General features: G+C 34.9%; 1 protein-coding gene and 2 long non-coding RNA genes across 5 annotated transcripts in view; 1 reads left to right on the top strand and 2 right to left on the bottom strand.

Annotated features, from left to right (window-relative positions):
- Positions 1 to 25,234, top strand: part of LOC122719544 (mastermind-like domain-containing protein 1) — a 185,068-nt gene extending 159,834 nt beyond the window's left edge. Inside the window, exons 3-7 of one of the 3 annotated variants that reach the window (XM_043945467.1) lie at positions 18,291 to 18,768; positions 20,252 to 20,494; positions 20,776 to 20,926; positions 21,008 to 21,218; positions 21,332 to 25,234. In XM_043945467.1, the coding sequence (XP_043801402.1) occupies positions 18,291 to 18,768; positions 20,252 to 20,494; positions 20,776 to 20,926; positions 21,008 to 21,218; positions 21,332 to 23,698 (3,450 nt within the window). In that variant the 3' untranslated portion in view covers positions 23,699 to 25,234. Of the gene's footprint in view, positions 1 to 18,290; positions 18,769 to 19,201; positions 19,370 to 20,251; positions 20,537 to 20,775; positions 20,927 to 21,007; positions 21,219 to 21,331 lie in introns of those variants that run through there. The other 2 variants (XM_043945466.1, XM_043945468.1) reach the window with 2 other exon arrangements.
- LOC122719553 lies at positions 881 to 14,011 on the bottom strand. Its single transcript, XR_006347643.1, has 3 exons — positions 13,826 to 14,011; positions 13,210 to 13,532; positions 881 to 967 (listed from the first exon to the last, which is right to left on the bottom strand). It is a non-coding gene; the product is annotated as an uncharacterized LOC122719553 (long non-coding RNA).
- Positions 14,108 to 17,203, bottom strand: LOC122719551. The gene is made up of 4 exons (XR_006347641.1): positions 17,027 to 17,203; positions 14,652 to 14,838; positions 14,347 to 14,535; positions 14,108 to 14,235 (listed from the first exon to the last, which is right to left on the bottom strand). It is a non-coding gene; the product is annotated as an uncharacterized LOC122719551 (long non-coding RNA).

Here is a 25,234-nt window from a genome sequence, read left to right as displayed (position 1 = left end):
TTGAACGCGTACATTTGGTTAAATGAAACTTTTCTCCAAATCGAACGTGACATTTAATTTTATCTCGTTCCGAGACAAATAAAATAACTACAACGTGTGCTCATTTGTGTCCCCTCATTTTTCAATGTTTCGAAGATTTAACTTGTTTATTTGCGAGATTTTTTTTTTTTTTACCCCGTTTGTTTGAATTTAACGAACTTGTATTCTGTCTTCTGCAATTGATAAAGTTAGTATATCGGAAGAAATAAACATGGAAATTGAATTAATTAAATGATTACGATTACGTGTCAACTCGAACATTCAGGGATTCGAACGTCAATCAATTGTATTATACATATAATTCAATATATCCTCTTGAATAAATTTTACGACGATATTCCAGGTTACGTTTCGCTCTCCTGTCGTTAAATTTCAAGTGGAATAATTGAATAAAGGACATGTCAAGTGACAAAACTCGTTTCATTGTGTTAACTGGAGAATCAAACAAGTTTTATGGAAGCGAGGCAAGTCAGTGCAATCAAGTGCCGCTTTGTAAATGGATGTTTAAATGCACGGGCAAAAATTGTGATTTTTCCCTCGCTGTTATTATTAATATAAAAAAAAAAAATCTTGTTATTTTATTGGATACTCTTTATAATTTATTCTTAATACACTTTTTTAACACGGTCCGAAATTAAAATAATTTACATGGAATTTAAATTTCATGGATTATTTTTAATTTTTCAGGAGAAATTGAAAGACTCGAGCGAATAAAATATTAATATTAAATTTTAATATAAAGGATAAATTTTTTAATTGTATTTTTAAAAATTGAATTATTTATTATTATTATTATTATTATTATTAACGTTATATAAATAATTATTGAATAATTACTTACCAATTTTCGATCATATTTAATAAATCTAATAAATATTCCAAGACTTTTCAACACAATTTCATGGAAATAGCATAATCATGATAGACACTGAAAAATAAAATTTAAGATAAGAATTTATGAATAAAAAGACGGAAGATTTATAGAAAAGATTTATAGAAATATTATAATAGAGGATATGAGATTATAATTATAATAGAGGATGTCATAAAGAATACGTGACAGATGTATCCTCTCGTATATATTTTTCATACAATATATATATATGTATATATATATATACATAGTCCCGTTGTATGAACTGTTTACGAACATTTTGTTCATGATTTCCACGGAGAGTTACCGTACTATATAAGTACTTCGAGTATTATTGAAGTTTCTATTCTATAACGAAGTAACACCGTTCCAGAAACTTGTACCTGCGACGAACTTAACTTTTTCGAAGGAGATTAGCAGAAATTTCTCCATTGTATCAATGACAACGTATTCCAGTTCCATCTATTTTTAAAAATAATCACGATGTATGATTTATCCCGTTTCCATGCATACGGGTTAATACGAACTTCGTAATTCATGGGAGCAGCAGCATCGATGATTCATGATGAACTTGATAGCATTCAATCCCCATAAAGTATACCAACGTGATATTCGAAGTAAATTCATTATCCAACTACTTTGATCGTTAATCAATTACTCGGCAAGCTATTGGGAGACACGTATACGAAGCGAATTTATTGTACTCGAGTATCTCGATGTAATTATCCCCGTGCCATTAGCGCCATCGAATAATCACTATGCATTAACAAGTCTCACAATTATGACACGAATACTTAAGCTCTAAGGACAAATAATTCTGACGCATGATATCGCACAGTTTACGTACGTTTCCCCCCTCCCCTTACGAATACCGGGAGGGGAAACGCCTCGAAGAGAAAGTAATATAAGAGAAGAATTTTATTTTTACGCTGGATATGAAAGAGCTGAAATTATTCCACTCGAACTTTAACGAGTAGAACTCGGCGCGGAAATAATTTCGTTTCATTGTTTCCTGCGAGAATGTGAGCCTCTCCCGTTTATGCAATATCTGACGTATAAAATTTCTATATAGTTAACCTCTCCCTCCCCTCCTTCTCTTCTTCCTTCTCCTCCTCCTTCCCACGTTGCGACCTTTAATTTAACTTCTTCTTCCTCCCTCCTCCTCCGCCACCTCTCCTCCCCCCTCTCCTCTTCTCTATGTTCGTTTTAATATTTTTACAACCTTCGAAGAATCGTGTTTACGGCAATAAAAACATTAGCAACTTATGGGGCGTCGAAGAGTCTTTAAAACCCCTTCTTTTCATTACTAGAACCTCGTGGAAGCTTTTATGCGTCTGCATTTCTGTCATCAATCAACGTCGGGAAAGAATAAACCTGAAAGCGTTTGAAAAATGACGAGAGAGTGAGAGGGAGGGGGGCAGATATCTGTTTTACCGGCAGATCCTTTCACCGAAGAACACAGGGTTCGAGTGATAATAGGATAGACTTAACGATCAACCGTGTTTTACATAATACAATGTGGGACATTCGTGATCCGTCTAATCGGTATATAGAAACATATCGATCACAGGACTTTACTCTCTAAACCAATTTCAATTTTTCAGCGTTTTATTTTTTTAATAACTTGTAAGCCTCTGTGTTGTAAGGTTTTAATAATTACATCGATTTGAAGCCAATAAATTACAAATGCTCTGAGAATGTTTGAGAAAAATTCCATTTCGTTGCGATATTTCTGCCTAGTTTGTCAAATATCGTTTGACAAATTACTCGTGGACGAATATATTCGAACAAATAATCATACAAGTATATTTGAAATTTTGCATGCGTAGATTTGAATCAATTTTAGTATTATGAATATTATATATATTCGTCCTTTCTATTCGATTATATAATATACTTTTCTATTGGATGAAAAATTCTCAGATATCGTATAAAATATTTCAAGAATGACAAAATGGAAAATCAATATCTTGACATTTCTAGGTTAACTGGTGAACTAATAATTTTTTAATATTTTTCCCGATAGATGCAAAGTTATTATTGATCAATATATTATACAATGATAATAAAACTGTCGATGCAATGATAATGGCAAAAATAAAAGAAAAATTTATCATGATAAATATTAATATCGTTACACGTTTATATTTCCAACGAAAGAAAATAAATTAATCTAAATTCAAATTAACGTGATCAAAGATATTCCTTTTTATATATTAAAAAAAAAAAAAAAAAAAAAATTGACTATAACTTGTAATTTTTATAATGAATTCATTAAATATAGTTATTATCCGATAACCTAGTATGTAAATTTGCATTTGATGGAATTCTGACGAGGAAAACAAAACCGTTCGATTTTATAGCATTATATACCACAACGAATGAGAACCCCTGGCAAGCAAGTCATACCGCAGGAATAGCTTCTACGCTAAAGTTGCATGACTCTGTTATGTATGTGGTCTATTATGTTTGCGACTTATAGAATAGCTTTCAGCTTGAGGAACGTAAAGGTTCTGTCACAACTACAGTTCACTTTATCATAAAACTTTCCCCTTTAACATGCACGTTCACTCACTTATCAATCAAATCAAATATTCGTTACCACGAACGTCCAAACTTAATTGGATCAAGTTTTTATTAGAGGGGAAAAAAAAAAAAAAAAAAAAAAAAAAAAATATGTAAAGTGAAAATCACGATTCGATAACGAAACGCGATTTACATTTAAACATTATTTATATTTTAATACGAATCATCGATATCCATTTTAATCTTCCAAATGCAATTCCATTCACTTGAATAATCGTAATCTTCTTTTTTTTTTATCAATTAATTTACTCTTCAATTTCTTTATTATTCGACAGAAAAAAAAATTAATAAAAATGTAAACATTCGCAAAATATGAAGAATTAATTTCACCACTTTCGAAATACTTTCAAAGATTATCCGAAGCGATTCGAGCGATACGTATTACAATATTAAAAATATTCCCATGCACACGGCGGAATTCCTTTCAGTATTCTGATTTTAATTATCTATAAAAAAAAAAAAAAAAAATGAAGATAGGCGATTACATCCTGTCCGTTGATCGCAACATCGCGAGTACAATGAACGAGGACTGCACGCGGTCAAGAACAGCGTAACGAACGATCGCAGTAATAATAATGCGCTCGGCCGCAGGGAAGCGCAATGTCAGATTTTGCTTTTGTACCCAAATTGATACGTTGATTTATGCACGTAGCACTAATTTTACCCCGCCAATAATTCGACCGTTAATCGATCCGTTTGAGATTTATTAACGGGAATCGTACACATTTTGCCAACAGTTCGAATAACATTGGGAGAGGGAGGGGAAAAAAAGGTATATAATAACGCGTGTTCCCAAACGACTAAATGGACGCGGCGCGTATACATTGCACACACACACACGTTGAAATACGGGACGCGTTTTTGAAAACTGAATCAATTAAAATTTATTTGCCAATATCTTTGCGCGGGAATGATAAAATTCACGATGGTATTTGCCGATATAATAGTCGCGGTAAAATTACACGGTATAAATTCAAATTCATTTTCAACGGCTTACGATGAAACGATTTTCGTGGCACGTACTTCAACGGGAATAAACATTTTATCACTGTCATCATTTATCTCTCTCCCCGGGCTGACGGAGTTCCATCATTCTCTCCCCGTTTCTTTCTTACGTGTATCGGCCTGTCCTATAGAATTCCGGACCTTCGTATACCTCTATGCCTTTATACATACAAGACAGAAAGTTATCGGAAAACTATTCGGGGCGGGAGGAGGGTTTGAATATTATGGAATAAATAGAGGAGGAATAAACCCCTCCCATCGATATACTACTTTTACCTTAGATATTCGAGGATAAAAAAAATTCGTAAGATTTAACGTTACGAGCAACTCGTATTCGTTGTTGAATTTGATCAATTTACCGTGAAACGAAGCCCAACTGTTTGTCCACTGTTATCTATATATTTTATCGAGATATCTGGCCCACGTGAAATGACATATTTAACGGGTCCATCGATGGCCAATCTCGCGACAAACGGGGGAAGGGAGGGGGAGAGGAGGAAGGGAGGGAGGGAGAGGAGGAAGGGAGGTTATCAATTTGTAGTCGGTGGCACGGTTAATAGAACCGTGTTCGGTGATTCGTCAATCGTTTTACGCCGGTTCGCTTGGTTTTGAGCAACCCTTTAGGATGGTTGGCTGGCTGGCTGGTTGGCTGGCTGGCTGGCTGGCTGGCTGGCTGGCTGGCTGGCCGGGATTTGCGCGCCGTCTATTAAAATGCCCTCTCTGTTTCCCGGTAAAAAATGAAACAGCTACTCGGGGACCCGATGAAACCAGTTCTCGATGGCCTCACACAATGTAAGGGATCGTAGAGCAAGATGAATTCCACGCTCGACGAAACTCCTCGCCGACTTTTCTCATGTATACGTGTATTATTATGCGCGTGCACCGGCGTGTATGTAATACCGGTTTTAACGTGTACGCGTTAGAAGGTTTATCGCGTTGCAGTTTTCGTTGGGAATACATACATTCGTTCCATCCTCTTCCTTTTTTTCTTCTTTCTTCGTTTTTTTTTTTTTTTTTTTTATACTTTTTTTTGTCCCTCAATGAGGCAGGAATCCCTTTCTTTTGCTTGTTTGCTCGCGTCGCTTTGCTTCTCAGGTGAACGATATTGGAATAATGTTGGAACGTTGAGCCTTTGCGGCCATCCTCGGTCAACGATCGTTTTCCTCTCTTTAACGATCTCTTTCGATTCTTCCCTATTCGCTTTCATCCCTTTATTATTCTCTAATCACAGAGGGAGGGTAATTGTTGAATTATTTTTTTTCTTTTTTTTTGAGACGCTCAAATACTCATTTATATTTGTTTGTACAGATGTTGGAGTCAGATTGCGTTCAATTACTTTCAATAATCGGGTAATTATTCGAGATTCAGACACGGTAATTTAGATTAGTGGGGCTTAATTAACAGAGGCTTTTTCCTGTGGCGATACACGAGTGCCAAAGAAGGAACGTAACGGTACGCTACTTGAGAGTGTACAATTATTATTGGCAGAAATGAAACTCGTTAAACTCGTTCTTGGACGATATGCATTCCAAATTTGAATATTTTAGAATACATTGACAATTTTTGCATATTACTTATATATCAGCTTCGTTGAAATATATATATATCTATCAACAGTAAGATATTTGTAAATTCTTGTAAAAAAAAATATTTCTGCAATCCTTGTGATTCATTTTCAGCGTAATAAAATTAATATGATTTTATTTATCATGAAAGGGGCAAATTTACGCTCAAGTTTAAGTGATCCGAAGTATCTTGAAGCCATCGCTAAATGCGCCAAGCGCGCAATTCTCCCCTTTCAACCGGTGCATATTGTGCACGAGGACTCTGCATTTATCGTTCCACTCTCGAGAATCGCGATAATAATGTTCTGCGGCAATTGAGCAATGATCGAATGATGCGAAGAGACATTACCAACGTTCGGATAACGAACGTATTTGGTGTACACAAATCCTTGTTGATCCGTGAATGATCTCGATTACTCGACTCCAAGACCGGTTTGGAGGATAATATGGAATTTCTTATGAATATATTATTTATATCTTTTTTACTTTAATTGCGTTTGGAACGAAATGAAAACAAGATTTGATCGAACCTTTTTCAATTTTACAAGACAATTTTAAATGATTTTTTTTTTTAATATCCAAATTTTGATATCCAATTTTAATATCTAAAAATTACGAAAGATCATTATTAAATTTGTAATTATACAATTAAAAGTTATGCTAAATTCCATAATCATTTTAAAGATCACACGGATATCGTTGAAATCGTATCACTGTCGCTCAAGGCTATCGAGGAAGATATTATTATTGATTTAGATTACTTGAATATTACGGGCTATTATCGAAGTCGCGTTATTTGCATAATAATGCATATCGTGAAATATGTAATTCAAAGATAACTATTATATTCAATACGATCCGATGAAACGTTTTCTCAAATATATATACAGTTGAATGACTTGATGTCATTACGGTTTGAATATTATTAGTTGTATTATCCAACTATCGATAATAGCGTCGAAAAATGTATATTCGATATCCTTAGTTTTCTGATAAGAATCTGAGAAAATATATTCCATGACAAACGGTTGTTATCCACTCGCGAAGGAATGCAAACACGAGTGTGTAATAACTTCACTTTTCACCCTATGTTATCTCTACGCTATTTGCATTTACAACATTGCATCCGGGTTTTATTTACGTTATGAATGCATTGCGAATCAATGTTCAATCTTCTCATATAATTTACTCTTAAGCTCGTTTTTATAATATTCTTTTTTTTATATTAAAAATTTTTATATTATCACATTCGTTTCTATATCGTTCCTCTAGAAATAAAAATTCATTATTCTACACCGGTCTATTGATTAACCTTATCGTTCGAAATAAAATTTTAATCGAATAATCAATACCGCCATCTTTTCTCGTGCTATTTGTTTTGCGTGCACGGGTATATTTCGTCCCGTTCCGTTTAAAATAATACGAAACAATGAAGTCAGTACGTTCTGTGTAACTCAGATTTAACACACAGAATATCGTTATAACGTTTAATTTGAGATTAAAAATATTTTTCGGGATCGGGGATAAAATTATCACTGGGATCATTTAATTTATTTATCATAAATATTATTTCACTCGCTCGTAATAATTATCGATCGACGATAACAAAAATTTCCATTTTATTTGCACTCGTTATTTGTTAACCAAAATTTCGATAATGATTATTGGCGATGAAAAAAAATAATTTTCAATCACTTTTACACTTCTTCTTCAACATTTTCCCTGCAACAGTCTCGCTCGCTCAATACTTTTCTTCTATCTCGTTCCTTATGCGAAATGTAAACGTCACTTTATTATTATTATTATGCTCGTGCCGAGAATGTATGCCGTTATGGGCGTGTATTATATAATATAATGCACCGACGGCCGCAAGGGGCGTACGAAGTGGGGGCGGTTCGGGTGGAGTGGGGTGAAACTTTTCGGTAAGTCGGTGGTAACGTTCTAGCCTCTCCTCCCTTCCCCGTTCTCCACCCTCGTTGTTTCATTGAATTGCAGAGAAACTGTTCGAGTTTCTGCGCTGTCCAAAATAAAATTATTCGCCGACACTTTAATTAGAAATTTACGCTGCCCGTTCCCATACGTTGGTCCAAGAGTTTATCAAGGAATTAAGTAAATTAGATTATCAACGAGAGTAAAGTGAAAATTATTATCTACCTCGTATTATCTCGTGTCTTGGATATTTCGGTCTAATACATGAGTAAACGGAGCGTACATACAATTTGGATGAAATTGTTGATAAAAATTTAACAAGTGTGCTTTTACACAACCGAAATAATGACATCTGGGAATCTTTTTTTTTTGAAGTATGGAAAATCTCTCCGCACGAACGATCTTTCTCAATTGTTTTAAAATTTATACATTTATTTTAAAATAATGCAAATTTTATATTCTTTTCGTTTTTTTCTTTGTACAGATATATTTTTATATTTTCAAACGAAACTATTCTGTATATTTTTCTTCCATTCACTCTCTTGAGGGAACTTAAAAAATTCGTCACGCATGGAATTAATTATATATTTTCTTTCTAAAACAAGGGGCGACGAAGAAAAATATTTTCAAATGTAACGCGATCCAATTCGATTTATTAATCGCAAAATAATTTCGATGCCGCATTCACGATCCATCCATATGAAATTCGTAAAAGGGAGTCTCGCAATGCTTTTCAACTATTTAACAGAGGCATTCCATGAAAATGAACTCTGCGATTTATTTATCCAATATAGTGATGTATTTTGTTTATCCAATAAATTTATCGTTGCGCAATATAGATACGTTTCGAGAGTTTGAAACATACAAAGAGCGTTGAATTTCATGGAAATGCATTTGATCGATAAAATCCAGCCCTCTGTTTCTTTCTTTTTTCCCCCTTTCTTTCTCTCTCTCCCTCCCTTTATCCTCATTGTTTGTTTCTTTCGTTTACGGAGAGAAAAAAAAGGGCTAATAACGGAGCGTACTTTCACACTGGACAAAGTAAAAGTTTTTCTTCTCTCCCGTCCATATTGTTGCACTATATATATATATATATCTGCCGCAAAAAGAACGAATATTTAATCACTTTTCTCGATCTTAGCCATACATCAAAGATGAACGCGAGATATACATCTGTTCAAAGAGATATACGTCCGCAGAGAGGAAGGGAGAGCAGACAATGCGAAATCTGTAATATTGGAACGCAAGCAGCCACTTTTATTACGCCATCTTTCCATTCTCGAATGACGAGACGTAATAGAAACGTATAGTTGAAATTTGACGGTTCATAATCTCGTTTGGGGAAGGGGGAGGGGGCGATAAGTTAAAATTGATCGATCTGTGTGATGGATTAAACGAAACGTTGGCAGATCTTCTGATTTAAACAATATTTAATCTTAATTGCGTTTCCTGGCTACTTTAGTTATCCTTTATCGCTCAACTGTTTAGAAACGTCCCGGTGGAAGACTCGGTGGCCGCGTTAAAAAGATAAAATTTGCATCGGCGCGTTCAAGAAGCATTGGAATAATGAATAGAAATGAAACATAAAACGTGCCAGGGCGGAAGTTGGCCGAAACTTTTTCTTTGCATGGAATTATAAGTTTTAAGCACGATGTTTAAGTTTCATAAAACTGTTCAAAGATTTCGAGCTAAAAAACTAAAATATTGGAACTCGACGCTACGAAGAGCAGGGGGGGAGAAGAGCTACAACTGTGGATAATTCGATGGTTTGCGGTTCGGATAAATCTACTTTAAAAAAAACTTTCCCCCTTTCACTCCGTATTTTTATTTATCATCGTAGATTTTTTTTTTTTTCGTCCAAATGAAACGAAACTAAAACGAACAAAAGTTAATTTATCGAACTATAATCGAAAATACGAATAGCATCAGACTTTTCTATCATCGGGATCGAACTAATAATATTATATAGAAATTTATATCACACATTATAAACGCTTTTGTGCATAATGAATTTGGCAATAAAACGATTCTTTTGATTAACATATAATTGAAAGAATTATAGGAGATACATATAACCTATAATTTTTCATCTCAATAATATTATTAGTTGGTAAATGATTGTGTAGAAGGCTCTGATACATATCTGATACATGAATTCTATTAAAATTACTATATGTATGTAATATCGAATAGCGAAATAATGATGCCATTATGACAAGTAGGTTGTAACGTTACGACTAACGATATATATTAGAAAGAAATCCTTGATTGCTTTTCATTGATGTAGATGCATTATTTATTATTATCTTTTTACCTTCTTTAATGAAGTTAGTAACGATGTACCATCTTGATTATATATTTTCGTGCATGGCAAAAAATACAGCTAAAAATACAATCTGGAATATTCAAAAAAAGAAAATATATATTATCGATTTAAGTGGAAAATTTTATGATTCTAACGTGAAATAAGATGGAAGGAAATTGTTAAAAATATCTAACATTTGAATTTGTACAAATACAATCAAACCGAGAACACCATTCCATTTTATTCCTTTTTAAAAAGTAATTCCCATTCCTCACACATGACCCTTGACGAAACCAGTATGAAGACGTGGAAACACGAACGCACAAAGAGAGAGAAAGAGAAAAAGGAAAGACAGAGAGAGAGTGTGTGTACTAGACAGATAAAGAGCAAAAGGGACTAGGAAGAGAGGAGGAAGCCAAGAGAGGGATAATAGGAGCGAGAGAGAGCGAGAGAAAGACAGTACGAAAGGCAGGGAGAGACAGCGGGTGGCTCGATCGATCCAGAAACACCGTGTGTAAACTACCAAGCATAATCAAATTCCTTTTAGCTTCAATCCTCGCATACCAGTTCAAAGTGGCACTGTTTTCATTCAGACCGACTGAATCGAGCAAAAACGTATTTTCTTACATTAAAGGAAATGACTTTAGCCGCGAAGTGGCCTTCAAATTGCGCGCGCTAATTAGCAACCTCGTTAATTGCGGTTATTTACTATTAATTTTTGATTTTCAGAATACATACATATTTTTCCAGATATATAAAAATCTTATTTATTTGATGATAAGCTTTCGAGCACCATTAGAAATTTGATCGTTATCACTGAGATTATGAAATTATAAATTTTTGCGAATTGCATGAAATTTCGATATTATTACAGTATAGATAAACATATCTGAAAATGTTTATTCAATAGAAATGAATTTTTTTTTGGAAATTAGATATTTCTAATAATTTTTGAAAAATTTTTAAAGAAAAATTATATAAAAACCAATGGTCATAAAAAGTTATCGAAAGAGAGATGAAAATACTCGATCAATTAGCCTAGTTTCATATTGCATTGTTCATGTCGATCTGTATATGACTCAATGAAATATAGATCGGAACTTTTGGGTCACCCTATATTTCCTGAAAGCGCGCCATTGCCCCATCTACTACCGCGTGCTCCAGGGTTTAATCTAACAATGATTTATGCTTCGCAGTGGCTCTCATACTTATTGATTTAAACCTGTCACAAGCGCTAAAATTAATCCTGTTCGTATTTCCCTCTCCGACAAATGTTACATATTTTTCCCCCTCTTTTCATTGATATTTTCTCTCATACGTTTTTTCCTACCTTTATTTTTTTTCCTTTTTTTTTATCTACTACATACACCAGGAATTCACATTTGTCTATCTTTTGTCGATGTAAATCTTCCCTAACCATAAAACTCAAATGACGTCCCTTTGTTGAATTCTCGGTAGCCGGTTCAAAGCGAAAGAAAAACGAAGAAACAATTCGAGCCGGGCGGAGGTGGAAAGAATTTGATTTGGAAGCACGCTCGAAATCTAAACTTTTCACAGTGAGATTCGTGGTCGGATAACAACGTGACTTCCAAAGTAATGGCCTCCCAGTGCGGTTTACAAGCAAAGATTGAGCGTCACTAAAACCAACACGCTACATATTCCACTCTACGATTGTATTCCTCCCCACCTTCGCGCTCTTTCTCCCTACCACTCTCGTTCATGAATGTATTATGTACGCTCGGCGAATATGTCAACTGCAGCATTGCATATTTATACGGTGACTCCCGGATTTTTTCTTCCCGTATATAATATTTCGTTTTTAACATTGTTTCACAATTATCAATTCGATCAAACAACAATTTCACACGTTTCATCTTGTCATTTCGAGCGATCGATTTTATCGATATACGTGATAATTGCATAAATTCGCGTCTTAATGACACACGCCATGTCTGGATACACGACTATTGTTCGGGACTATTCGGAATCATTCGGGGCCGATCGTTTCCAATGGGTGGGGATGGCCAATGACCATATAAATGGACAAATTCGTGGTCATTTATATGTATATTACTGTACTTCCTTCATCTGATGGCTGGTTTGCTATCGTCCGAGGAATATTTCCTGACGTCTATTTTAATTCAACTTACAAAAGACTACTTAAGAAGTTGAGTGAAAGACAAGAGATAAAGGAGGTGGCGGGCAGAAGATGAGATTACCTAGATAGATAGAAAGTTTCGCAGCTACGATAATAATATCGCTAGCATGCTTGGATGCTATACAAGTCGTTTATTACGTTTAATGTAATAAATTTCGTCGGTAAATGGACGTGGGTATGAGTCGCATTACACGGAAAAGTATTAAGGGCCCTGTTCGTGTCGTACTGATATCGTTATTAAAACGATGCGCGCGTTTCGATGTGCTCTCGAAATAAACAAATCGAACAACATACATTATTGATCGCGCGCCCGGTTAAAATTAATACGCGCGGTAAAACAATTTCGAGAGTTATTTATTATTTTTTGCCGGTCAAATTAATCAAAACGGGTGGACAATTTCAGCCCCGGCACGGGATGACTTTTGCTGTAAAATTTAATTGAATTCAGAGTTACAAATAATTTATGAATAGTAATGCGAAATTTATGTCGAACCCCGGTGCAATAATCGGACGATGGAGCGATATAAAAATAATTTAACGCTCGCCACGTGTAAAATAGATTTCGATAAAAAAGCATAGATATCAGATATAAATTTTGAAACTCGCCTAACATGATTATATTTGTCCCTAAATATAAATTACGTAAAAGTAAAACGAAAAAAATTCTAAAATCGATGATTATTGATTAAATAACTCGTAAAAGGAGTAATAGAAAGAAAGGACAAATAACATTTTCTGATATACTCACAAGAAATTCATTAACAATTCCTTGTCGAGCTACAAACATCATTTGGACCTTTGCCATAAAACATTCTTCTCGAATCGTCTACCCTATCTTTTCGCTGATTCAGCAGTTAACTGTGAACCCTTTTCATCCCGTCCTCTATTAGTTGTTAATCCCAGCCAAGAATTGAATTAATCCATCCAGTCTTTTAATAATCGTTCGAAGACATGAAATCGCGAAACAAGACCAAAATCTGTTCATTTAACGGATGTTGTCAAAATATTGTTATAACATGTTTCATCCACCAATAATAGATGAATTTTTCACCGTGCCAATTGAAATAGCACCTGAAATAAAAACAACTTTTGTCAATTCTCATTCTTTCACCAACAAAGAAGAACAATTTTCTAAGATCAATTTTCTCTTCAATTTTCCTTTTTATCGTTTCGTAAATCGATAAATGCACGATAAAATAGAAGAATTGGCGCAATAAAAATTTTAATCGAATACATTCATATTACAATTACTCTGTCTGTGAGCATGATATTTGAACTATGATAATATCGGACTATTATTCACGATACGATAAAATTGGAGAAGAAGAATGGATTAATACGATAGAAACATGATAGGATATTACAGTTTGCCAGGTCGTCCGATTTCGCTGAAATTGATGGGTTATCGGTGTATTTAGGGTGGCAGCGAAATCCCCATAGCAACGTTTGAATACATTTCCACGTGATTCCATGCACACTGTCCGTGTCACGAGTTTAGGGTTAAATCTGTGCCTGTATCTGTGCCAACTATTGCACTATCTTCTGGCACATTGTTGTCCCTGCATATGTGCATCGCTCTCTGTTTCCTTCACCCCATACACCCTCCGTCTCTTTCTCCCCTTTGACCCCTTTAATCCCACCACCGCCTTGTCTCTCCCTAACTCTCACCCTCCAGTAATGGTCGACTCTTCCTGGTTCTCCCTTTTCCAGATACACATCTCGGTTGTGTGCAGTCAAGGGGAAATGCTTCTAGGTATATGGAGTCTCGCCTCATCTTTTAAATGCAAAATGTTAATCAAATTTTAAAGGTGTAAATGTTCTTTAATTATTGCTTTGTCCAAGCGAAATAACGTTATTTGTTTTGATCGTTTGCGCGGTTACTTACCACTTTCTAATATTTTTTTTTAGTTTTCCTTGGGTATATAATCTTATTTCAACGAATAAACATGAAGGTGTAATAAAGAGTTGTAGGAGGAAAGTCATGGACCCACGGCTGTTTCTCACCAGAAAATATTTTAATATTTCAAGATACTATAAACTCCTCCCAAGATGTAATTTCCTTGGTATACTCCTTCTTTGGAAGTAAAAGTTTACGCCTCAAACAATACGTTCGCTTTGTTAAATTGAATTTTGCAATTGCATATCTCTAAGAGATATTAATTTAAAATAATAATTTAAAATAATACGTACTTGAACATTCCACGTTTCCATACTATGAGATTTATCGAAACAGCCATTGACCTATTAATAATACGTAACTTAATCCTTTTGTCCAGAAATCACGTCCTGTCGCATTTGTTTCGATTAAACATTTAAATGGATCATAGGCGAAATTTATAATATTTGTACATGTGAGCTCGAATCATTATGCCGGTATCTGAAATTTTTTATAATAAAATTTTAATAAATTTGCTCGAAATATAAATTGATGTATATATATAAAATGATTAATAATGTATTATTAAAAAAATTAAAAAAAATCTTCTAAAGAATTGTGAATTTTATATTTTAAATAAATTTTCTATCTTCCATCGAATCGATGGCAGAGAAGAATCGATCAATCATTTCATCATCGATTTGCACAACGTTAGCCCTTCGACTATCTCGAAAATCTTTGATCGAGGCTCTCCCTCGTTATCCAAAATTTACACTCGGCTAATTGCATTTCGCGTAAGTGCTCGGTCGGGAAGACGATTGAAAAGTAAGAGATTACCAATTTGGCGAAACTTCGTTTGGGCGGGACAAGTTTAAAACTACATTTAAATATTTAAATAGAATCGAGTTGCGAGTTGAACTCCTGCCATCAGTTTCACTACCAGGTTTAACGTGATTACAAAGTTGCCACGGTTTACTCGGTCTCCGGGAACAACGAACCACCGAATATAATACGCGAATAATCAGGCGTAATTCCTCGTGTCTTGTAACAAACGATTATAAGCCGGGCCGAAGGAATTGTGGCAAAAACAAAAAGGGGGGAGGGGGAGAATTTAATTAAAACGATATCTCCGTGTTAACGAAATCAATAGGGGGTGAAGAGCAATAAGGGGCAAGTGGGAGTCCGAAAAGTCAATAGAACGTGGAGGGAACCCTGTGGAGGAAATCACGGCAATAAATACATGGAAGAGACGAGTGGGACAAAGGGGATGGGAAACGTTCATGTCGGAAGATTTTTCTTTGTGCTACGCGTGCTACCTCTCGGTTACACAATTCTTCTTCATCGTTTTTCGCGTGTCCCTGCGATTAAGACGGAAGGTTTGTTTTCAGAGTCGTGCTCGAAGGGGAAACAGGAGAGAGAGAGAGAGAAAGAGAGAAAGAGGGTCAGTATCGGGGGCTCGACGAGGACAGAGCAATGGGAGAATATGGTGAAAAGAAAAGAGAAAGATTTTCCCTGGAACTGAAAATGGGAGAGCACGTACGTGACTGATAGACCAGAGAGGGAAAGAAAATCCACGGGCAAACGTATTAACAGTGATGGGAACGATGTACCCTTCTAACTAGGTTTATGGAACTATTGCAAAAATTAAAAAATTCATTTTTACATTCATGAATTTAATGATCCAGTACGTGAAACGTTTTTCTATAGTATATGAAAATATTAAACGACTATTAATACCATCTACATTTGTTCAAATCTATTGGTAAATTAATTTTGTGTAATAGAGCGAGAAAAGAAAACGAGCTAGTAAGTAAAGTAGCAAAGATTGTACAAACAGGGGAGCAAATAAGTGACTAAAGATGAGGAGTAAAAAAAGAGGAGAGGCAATGTTGAAAGCCAAAAGAAGAAGAGATATAGAGATGGGAAAAGAAAAGATTGAGAATGGGATGTAAACGAGAGACGAGAAAGACGAGCAATAGCAAGAGGGGAAAAAAAAAAAAAAAGGAAAAGAAGAGTAAAGGAAGAAGTGAAGTGGCGGGATTGAAGGAGGGTATGGATGAGCACGAAGTTAAAAGATGAAAGTATAACAGGAGCTATAGGACTTCCAAACTAAATAGAATGTTATATTATGGCATAGATAAATAAATGAATTTAAATTTTGTTTTCAATTATGATTAAATGAAATAAAAAGATTATTTATATAAATAAATAAATTATAAAATTATAAAATGTATTCTCCGTATTGAGATAAAAAAGAAAAATATTATCAAATTTAGTTCCATTGAAACGTTCAACATTTTATAGCTAACTCGACTGGCAGTTGAAGTGCAAGGGGTTAAAACCCGGCCATTTTACTTGGCTCAAGGCTCTTTTCGCCGCGGGTTAACGGATTTACTCGCAGAGCCACTGGTTCAAGTGCATCTCACAATTGCCCCTCGTTGAATCTCAATTCTTTCCGGACGATTCGATTTGCCGCTAACGAATCTTGTAGTTATATAAGTTAATTGCGGAGAAACATCGTGGACAAACGGTTGATGTTAATTAAATAAATATAACAATATATTTCGTATTATATAAATAAATTACGTTTATATTCTGACTGTTTTATAACCTCAAATTGTTTATACTCGTATTTATTAAATGATCAAGTTTTTATTCGCGTTCTCTGTTTTTTATTGTTCGAGCTTACCTCGTATCTTTGTCCAAAAGTCGTGAACCGATGAAAAGTGCTAATACTTAGCATACCGTATGTTTACATTTCTTAGTTGATTTATGCACGTTCAACGTCCCAGTAATAAATTTCACACCAATGTTTGGTGTGACTCATTACGAATATTATTCGATCTTCAAGATAAACGAAATGCGCAAATTGCATTTATTATTGTCCATCATGTAAAAAATTGTAATTACGTTTGAATATTATTCTATTTTGAATTTGAAAAATTTTTACTTTTTTTAAATTCATTCTTCTATATTTTAAATTTTAACGGAAAGCAATAACTTACAGTTGAATTAAATTCCACAAATCACCAGGTCCAAAAGTTAGGTCAAACTTTGTGAAAATGACGTCGCCGCTGGCATCAACGGACAATTAAATTATCGCTGAAGCGGAGTAGGTAACGATGCACTCGAGGTACAACATAAACCACGAGTTACGTTGGCTGGATTATGTGTATACATAACGAGCACATAGGTATTTTAGCTTTATACACGACAAGTAGATCTATGTACGTAGAGGATGGGTCAGATTACGAGTTTAAGTAGCGCTGAGACTTGACCGTGTCTCCACCTGTCGATGGAAGGTCGGTAAAATAATATCGAAAATGGAACAGACTGGTAAGAAAGATACCTACTTCCTGCTGAGTCAATAGAAAATCTTCAAAGTAAATTCCATTGAAATTGATTATCTTCGCTTATTTTTGTTCTTCTCAATATCTTATTTTTAATTTGACCTGTAATTTAATTAACAATATAGAAATATTATTTTAACATGACTGGAAATTTTAAAGAAAAACAAAGAAAAGTTGTATTTTGAGAAAGATAAATCATGATAAAACATATCGATAACTTTTTGTTCTACTTTTAAAAATATAATACATGTACAAAAGTTTTGCAAAGAGATAGGTATGTATTTATAAAATCTGTAAAACTTTAAAAAAAAGATTTAGTTAATAAGAAAGAAGATTGCTTAAATGATAAGTTAGTGATATAACGCGGATAACAATTCATATTCGATATGCGATTATTTTTATTCATGATAAAAAAAGGCAATTCAATTCGAAAAATCATTTTATAATTTATCTATTTTAAAAATTATTCTTCATATTTTTCTTTAAAAAAATTTTTTTATTTTACTTTTTTATCGGATAAAAAATGTATGTAAAAAATATAATGTATTTGTAAAAAAAATATCGACATAAAAAATAAAATAGAAAATACTTATCTGATTGCAGGACGAAGTGCTGACAATATCTGAAAAGGTTGTGGTGCGTGTTCATGATCTCGTTACGTGGTTATCGCCTGCATTGGAATGGTCATGGGGTCGGGAAGTATCTTACCCACCGACCCCAACGTCGTCTCCGGAGAATAGCCCGTTAAGGTATGAGATACCTCAACCGCAGGTGCTCACCGATCCTGGCATTGATTTTTCGGACGTCGATAAGCAACAGAAGGAGTACGAAAGCAATCACAACACGCGAAAATCGGACTATAGTTCTCAAACGAAAGTGGTGGTGCTCTCGTATCCCAGGTATTGCCGATATCGAGCACTCTTACGTAGGCTCGAAGGCGCCGAACCGTCCTGGCTTTGCTCATCCATAGCAGCCGCACTGGGTGGATTCACCGCCACACCGGGTACAAGGATACTCTTCTGTAGAGATACCTTTGACTATCCGGATCTTGAAACTCACGAACTCCTCTGCAATCATTTAGGTAGGTTAGGTTACCAACTGAAATTTATTTTTCTTTTTACATCGATGACGAAATAGAAGTAGAAAAAACTTGATAAAACAGATTTAATCAAAATCTATTTATATAAAATACTTTTCGTTGCGTAAAATGTTTACTTAATATATAATTAAATAATAAGTATTTTATATGATATATTAATAATCATTAATTAATTAATTATTAGATATTTTATTATTTACCGACCGAGATTACCATGTGTTCGCAACAGACAATTACATTGCATAGTCTAGAGAGCCATTTAAAAAACAATAGAACGTATCGGGTAAGGCTAGCGGGAAGAACGTTAGTATAAGGTTGTGTTTCTTCATTGGAAAAATATTTTGTAACTATAACGATGACAAAGCATATTAACACTTCTATTAGCATATATACATCCGTCTTCAAATATGTATATAATTCGATGTGTCAGGATTTATAAAAATTTTAATAGTGAATGTGATAATATAGTGTGACATATGAATCGTTTATCGATTCATTTACTAGATCTTTATTTTGATACAAAGCACAATGTCCATAATAATGAAGATACAAGAAAATAAGATTGTGTATTTTAAATTAGTTGGTAGGTATTTTTCTTTGTGCTTCGTACAAAGGAAAAATTGTTGGTTAACTTTTCGGGCGGGATTTATATTGAAATGTGACACGTGCACGTGGAATAGATTTGGAAATTTAAGTAGAAATGATACATAATTTTGTATTAACCTACATTGTATGATAAATATTATGTGATAAGTGTTAAATAAATTTGAAAAGCGATGAGGGATATAAAATCCTAGTGATTAAAAATCAAGAATGTTTTAACTTTTATTAGATTGTTAGATATTTAGTATGATAATTATGACCATATAATTTAGTTAATTGTTTAATAATGTAAAGAAATATAAATATAAATTGCAATTTACGAATAACAATATTTCGAAATTAATTTTTATCATTTAATTATTAAATCATTACATTAATATATGTTATGATTTAAATTATTAATTAATAGAATATAAAATATGTATGTGTACAATTTATGATTTATTTGTTTTAATTTTTTAAAATTTAATATCAGATAATGAAAATGATGATATTTAATGAAAAATGATATTTTTTCATAGTCATTTTTCGATAAATTTTCAAATTTCGAATCATGTTATCGTATTAAAAATCTTTTAGGTACAGTGAAAAACAAAATCGTATAAGACGATAATATTTTGTCATTTAATCCGAATGATTATTATTTACGCTGTAAAAAAACAAATAATGAGATTTTTTTATCCGATATCAATGAAAATATCGTTTTATTATTATTATATTTATATTGAATATATATTGAACATTCGTTTTTCGTCAATATAGAAATCTAAATATATATATATATATGTGTGTGTGTGTATTTTTTTTATATTTACGTTTTATTTTCATTTCAAGATTGAAAGCAAAGTGAAATATTTTTCAGCACCAAAATTGAAAGGAAGGCCGAGGAGGAAACGTAAAAAGCGCAGCGCATCGCCCGGTGAATCGAGTAATGAAAGTGAAGCTTCCGTTGCATCCACGTCGAAAAGTGCCCCAGCGAGTTCGAACGTTATGATACCGAGCGTTGGTAGACCACCTTCGTCGGTAGTACGGCGAAGCGAGCGGAAGACCAGCGCGGAGGAAAAGAAATTCATAACGGACGTGCAGAATTTCATGAACTCGCGGGGTACGCCTGTCGGAAAGATGCCACTGCTGGGCTACAGGCAGAGTCAGTATCTGTGTGATGTCTTTTTTTTTTTTTAACAATTGGCGGAAATTTGTATAATCTATCCTTAATTATATTTTCACATATGTAAATGTTGATCCATATGTAATTAAATTAAAACAGTGATTGGTACTGTTCGAAGCTGATCTACAGCAGTGTTTCCTTTTGACAAATCTTACGTACGATAAATATTTACCAACGTTGCAAAACCTATTGAACTAATGAGATTCTTTTGCTTACAGTCGATCTCTTCCTGTTTTATACGAAAGTCCAAATGCTTGGTGGTTATGATTCCGTCAGCGCTGGTCGACTCTGGAAGAATATCTACGACGATATAGGTGGTAATACAGGATCTACCAGCGCCGCGACTATCACTCGACGGCATTACGAAAGGTAAAGTATACGAATGAAAAATCTGTCGTTGATTAACGATGAAGTCGGATAATCGTCTATAGAATCTTTTGTAACGAACAGGTTATTGTTACCATATGAGAGGTATCAAAGAGGCGAAGAAGAAAAAATTAGACTGACACACGGAAGACGAAGTAAAAGTAGCAGTGTATCCGAAGAATCCGAGGACATTAAGCAAGAAACGAACGATTCATATCCATCGGATACGCCTCCCCCTGTAGAAACGAGTCTTACCACTACAAGCCCTCCTTTACAATCAATCGTATCGACAGCGGTAAGTATTATTAAGATCGTTCGGTACATTCGATATTTATGTTAATATTACATATATTAATATTACATAAAATATTTACGTTCGTATAACATAATTGTTATTTACCTTTGTAGCCGTTCCTGTCGAATGAAAAACCCAAAACAGAGACTGGAAAGACATCGTCTCTACGTAGTGTAAGAGTGAAACCAGAACGTCTGAAATCATTAAATACCATGATTGCCAATAGTACACCATCACCCAGCCAGCAAACCAGCCAACTGCCAAGTCCACCACCTTCTTCTAATACATCAATTTCAACGCCGAGTAGTACACCTTCTACCACACCCACGAATGGTACTGGAAGTCAAAGCGTGTTAGAGAGGCAGCTAAATAGCCCTCTTATATCGCAACAAGTTCCACCGTCGTGTTCGCCACCGGGTCTTCCGGTAACCACAGTGGTGACGAATGCCTCTACGGTTGTTACGTTGACGCCGCCGCCCGAGAAGGATATGAAAGAGATCAAATTAGATCCCAAGCAAACCAGCTTGCTGGCGCAGGGCAAGGAGAACATCCCATTGTTCGGTGAAAAGTCAATTTTTGCGGAGAAGGCAATAGTGCCTCCTAGATCGCCTGAGGTGATCGATCTTGAAACGGAAAGCGACACGAGTAGGGATAAAATAATCATTCCCAGCTTCAAGAAGCGCAAACTCGAAATACTCCGCGAAGGTGGACTCGAGGTCACTGCCGTTGACTTGGATACGCGACCGAGCGTTATTCAAAACAATTCTCCTGCGCCAGCAACGATGAAATCGGAAGAAAAGCCACCGATATCGTATCCTCTTCCAGTCACGCCCAATTCCATTCCCAAATTGATTTCCGTTACTGTGACACCTGACATAGGGCATATGTTAACATCCCCTCAAGAACATCAGCAGCATCATCATCAAGCACGGTTACCAACGCCGACAAAACAACATCCTGCTCACTACAATAATAACAACAACATCACAATGAACAACAATAATATGGTGAACAGTCGTGTAATAAATCTTGGTACTTCTAACAACGCCGCGTTGCTACAATTGTACGCAAACGCCAACGTCCCACCACCGGCATCGTCGGGGTTGCATCAAGCAAATCATCGTTTCGTGCCGCCAACTGTTCCTAACGGTAGGATATTTCCGCCCAAGGTGACACAGTCGAGGTCGATATTCGCACACAACGAAAAGACGGTTTATGGAGATCCAAAAGAAATTCCTATCCCTCCAAAATATCGTCCCTCGCTGCATCGTTTGCAGCCGCATCCGATGTATAGTAATAACGATCCCGTTTACGGCGGGGTTCTCGACTTAACGCAAAAATCTAACAAGCCGACGTACCCGAGGCCGAGCTTAGAAATAGTGAAAGTACCTGTAGTGCCGAGGCCTAATCCATTAAACTTGGAGATGAGGAACTCGTCCACGCTTAAAGAAAAACCAACAGATTGTTCGAAACGAAGTACCTTCCCTGGTTATCAGAATGTACTCGACAGTCGAACCATGGCTTCGAATAATTTAGAAATTACAATCGTAAATCCTAAGCAAAAGAGTAATCACCTATGTACACCGGCTCCTGTCCGCGTACCGAGTCCATCTAGAAATAATTCAATACCTATGCAAAGAAGACAGCAATTGAACGGCAAGTATATGACAAGGAGTGAACCAATTTCACCTTATACACCTAGGAAACCGAGTCATCCTGTTATACCGAATGTACCTAATCTAAATCATCTAAATAGTGGAAATTATACTAGGATGGCTACGATCCAACAACAAAATACGATCGATAGGAGAAAAAACTTAGAGATAGGCGGTAAGGAGCAGCATCACCAGCATCAACATCATCAGCATCACCAACACCAGCAGCATCATCTTCATCAACAGCAACATTTACATCCTCATCCTCATCCTCATCAACATCAACAGCATCAGCAACAACAGCATCAACAACATCAACAACATCAACAACATCAGCACCAACATCACCAACATCAGCAGCAACAGCGTCGAATCAGCGAGGGCGATAAATCATTAATCGCTCAACAACATCAGCAGCAGCACCAGCAGCAGCAGCAGCAACAACAGCAGCAGCAGCAGCAACAACAACAGCAACAACAACAACAACAACAACAACAACAACAACAGGAACCAAGGCAAACCGAAGCTGGAAGAAGACACAGTGTTCCAAGTATACCTTCTGGTTTCGTACCTGCAGTGCCGCAAAACAATCCAGCTTACCTTCCGCAACTGCCAAATACGCCCGGCAAGTTCCTACCGATTTTAGACCCCATGTACTATTCCACATTCTATAATAGTTTATTCCCCCCGCCGATTCCGCCCACGGCTGCAACGTCGTTTTTACCGCCGGAATTTAGTGCATACTATAAAGAATTACTTGCTTCCTCGCAACCAAGACTGGGGATGGCGGGGCAGCACCAGCCGGCTGCTCCAACGTCTAAGTAGGCAAATGGGATCTCATGTAGGGTTTCCGATGTGTAGCGAACGTCGGTTTCATTTCTAAGGACAAAGATCCGTCGGATTCCTCGCTTCGAATTCTATTTTCATTGAAATTACTCGGGAGGACTTCCTCGTATGTGTCAATAAATAAAGACATTCAAGCGGAAAAAAAAAAAAATTAATCAATGATAGGGAGAAAAAAAAAAAATGTGTATTTAAGTTATCGTTTAAGGATTTTTCGATGATCATTTAAATATATTGTATTTGAATACCATTCTAAATATTCTAACGAAGGTAGGGGAGACATAGGAGACAGAAGTTTTTTCGTTCGAATTAATAAAAAACGAGAAGAAGTGACTATCAACGTTCGAACGTGGACGAATAAAAATATAATGGATACAGTAAACTAGGTGTGTACATGCATATATCATGCAATAAATTAGGTAATAATTTTTATATGTAACAATAATAACGAGATAACTTCATTGTAAATGGAAATCGATGAAACGATGTTTCGGTCTTATTTTAATTTTTATATATATTAATAATCGAGAGAATATTCGATATTAATTAAGGGGGAAAAAAAAAACGAGCGTACTAAAACACTGTGATAACGATTAAAAAAAAAAAAAAGGAAAAAAAAAAGAGAAATGCTGAAACTCATATTAGGAACGAATGAATGCAGTTGACTCTTTTTCATACGATAATACGATTTTTTTTCTACGTTTATTCTTCGCAAAGTTTAAGTGTAATAACTATTACAAGTGTCGAGTGTTAGGAATATCTAATAAATCAAGAAGTTCGAGTACTAGTTTTATTTTCTTTTTTCATTATTTTATATATTGTTTTTTTGTAAAATGTACATTTTTCGAGAGATTAATAATTTGATTGTTCATCATAAGTCCGAATTCCTTTATTTCGAACGTGCGATGTGATAACTAAATAAATATATAAATAATTATAAAGAAATATATATATAAAATATATATATATATATATATATATATATATACATATACATATATATAAATATATATACGTATACACGTATACGTGTATATGCGAGATCTTTAAACCGACGGATCGTCAAGAATGTATAATTGTTTATTGTATAACGACAAATCTTACGTAGTAACGATCGCGAGAACCCTATTCTACTGTGTAAGTTTAGACAATTTTCATTGTATTGACACATACATACCAATCACCACACATACACACAACACTGATCTGTAGTCAACTCTAACAAATAAGTGCACGTAAGCGATGATTATAGCAACGAGATAATGTACATAATGTATATAATCACGTATTCGTTAAGCTAGATAAATTCCCTGCATTATATCTTTCAACATTACGTAAGAGCGTTAAGATTTAGTAAATGTACAGGCTGTCTTATTTGTGTGGCCAACGATAGTCGTATCGCTACATATATACATATTTATGTATATATTCTTATTAGGGTGCAACGCAATATTTTACAGAATAATTCTAGAAAAATTTCTTGTACATTAAACATATACGGAAGAAAAAAAAAAAAGA

The sequence above is a fragment of the Apis laboriosa genome, unplaced genomic scaffold (genome assembly GCF_014066325.1).
Source record: "Apis laboriosa isolate Shangri-la unplaced genomic scaffold, ASM1406632v1 scaffold83_cov151, whole genome shotgun sequence".
NCBI classification, from domain to species: domain Eukaryota; kingdom Metazoa; phylum Arthropoda; class Insecta; order Hymenoptera; family Apidae; genus Apis; species Apis laboriosa.
This window is presented reverse-complemented; position numbering and strand designations above follow the sequence as displayed.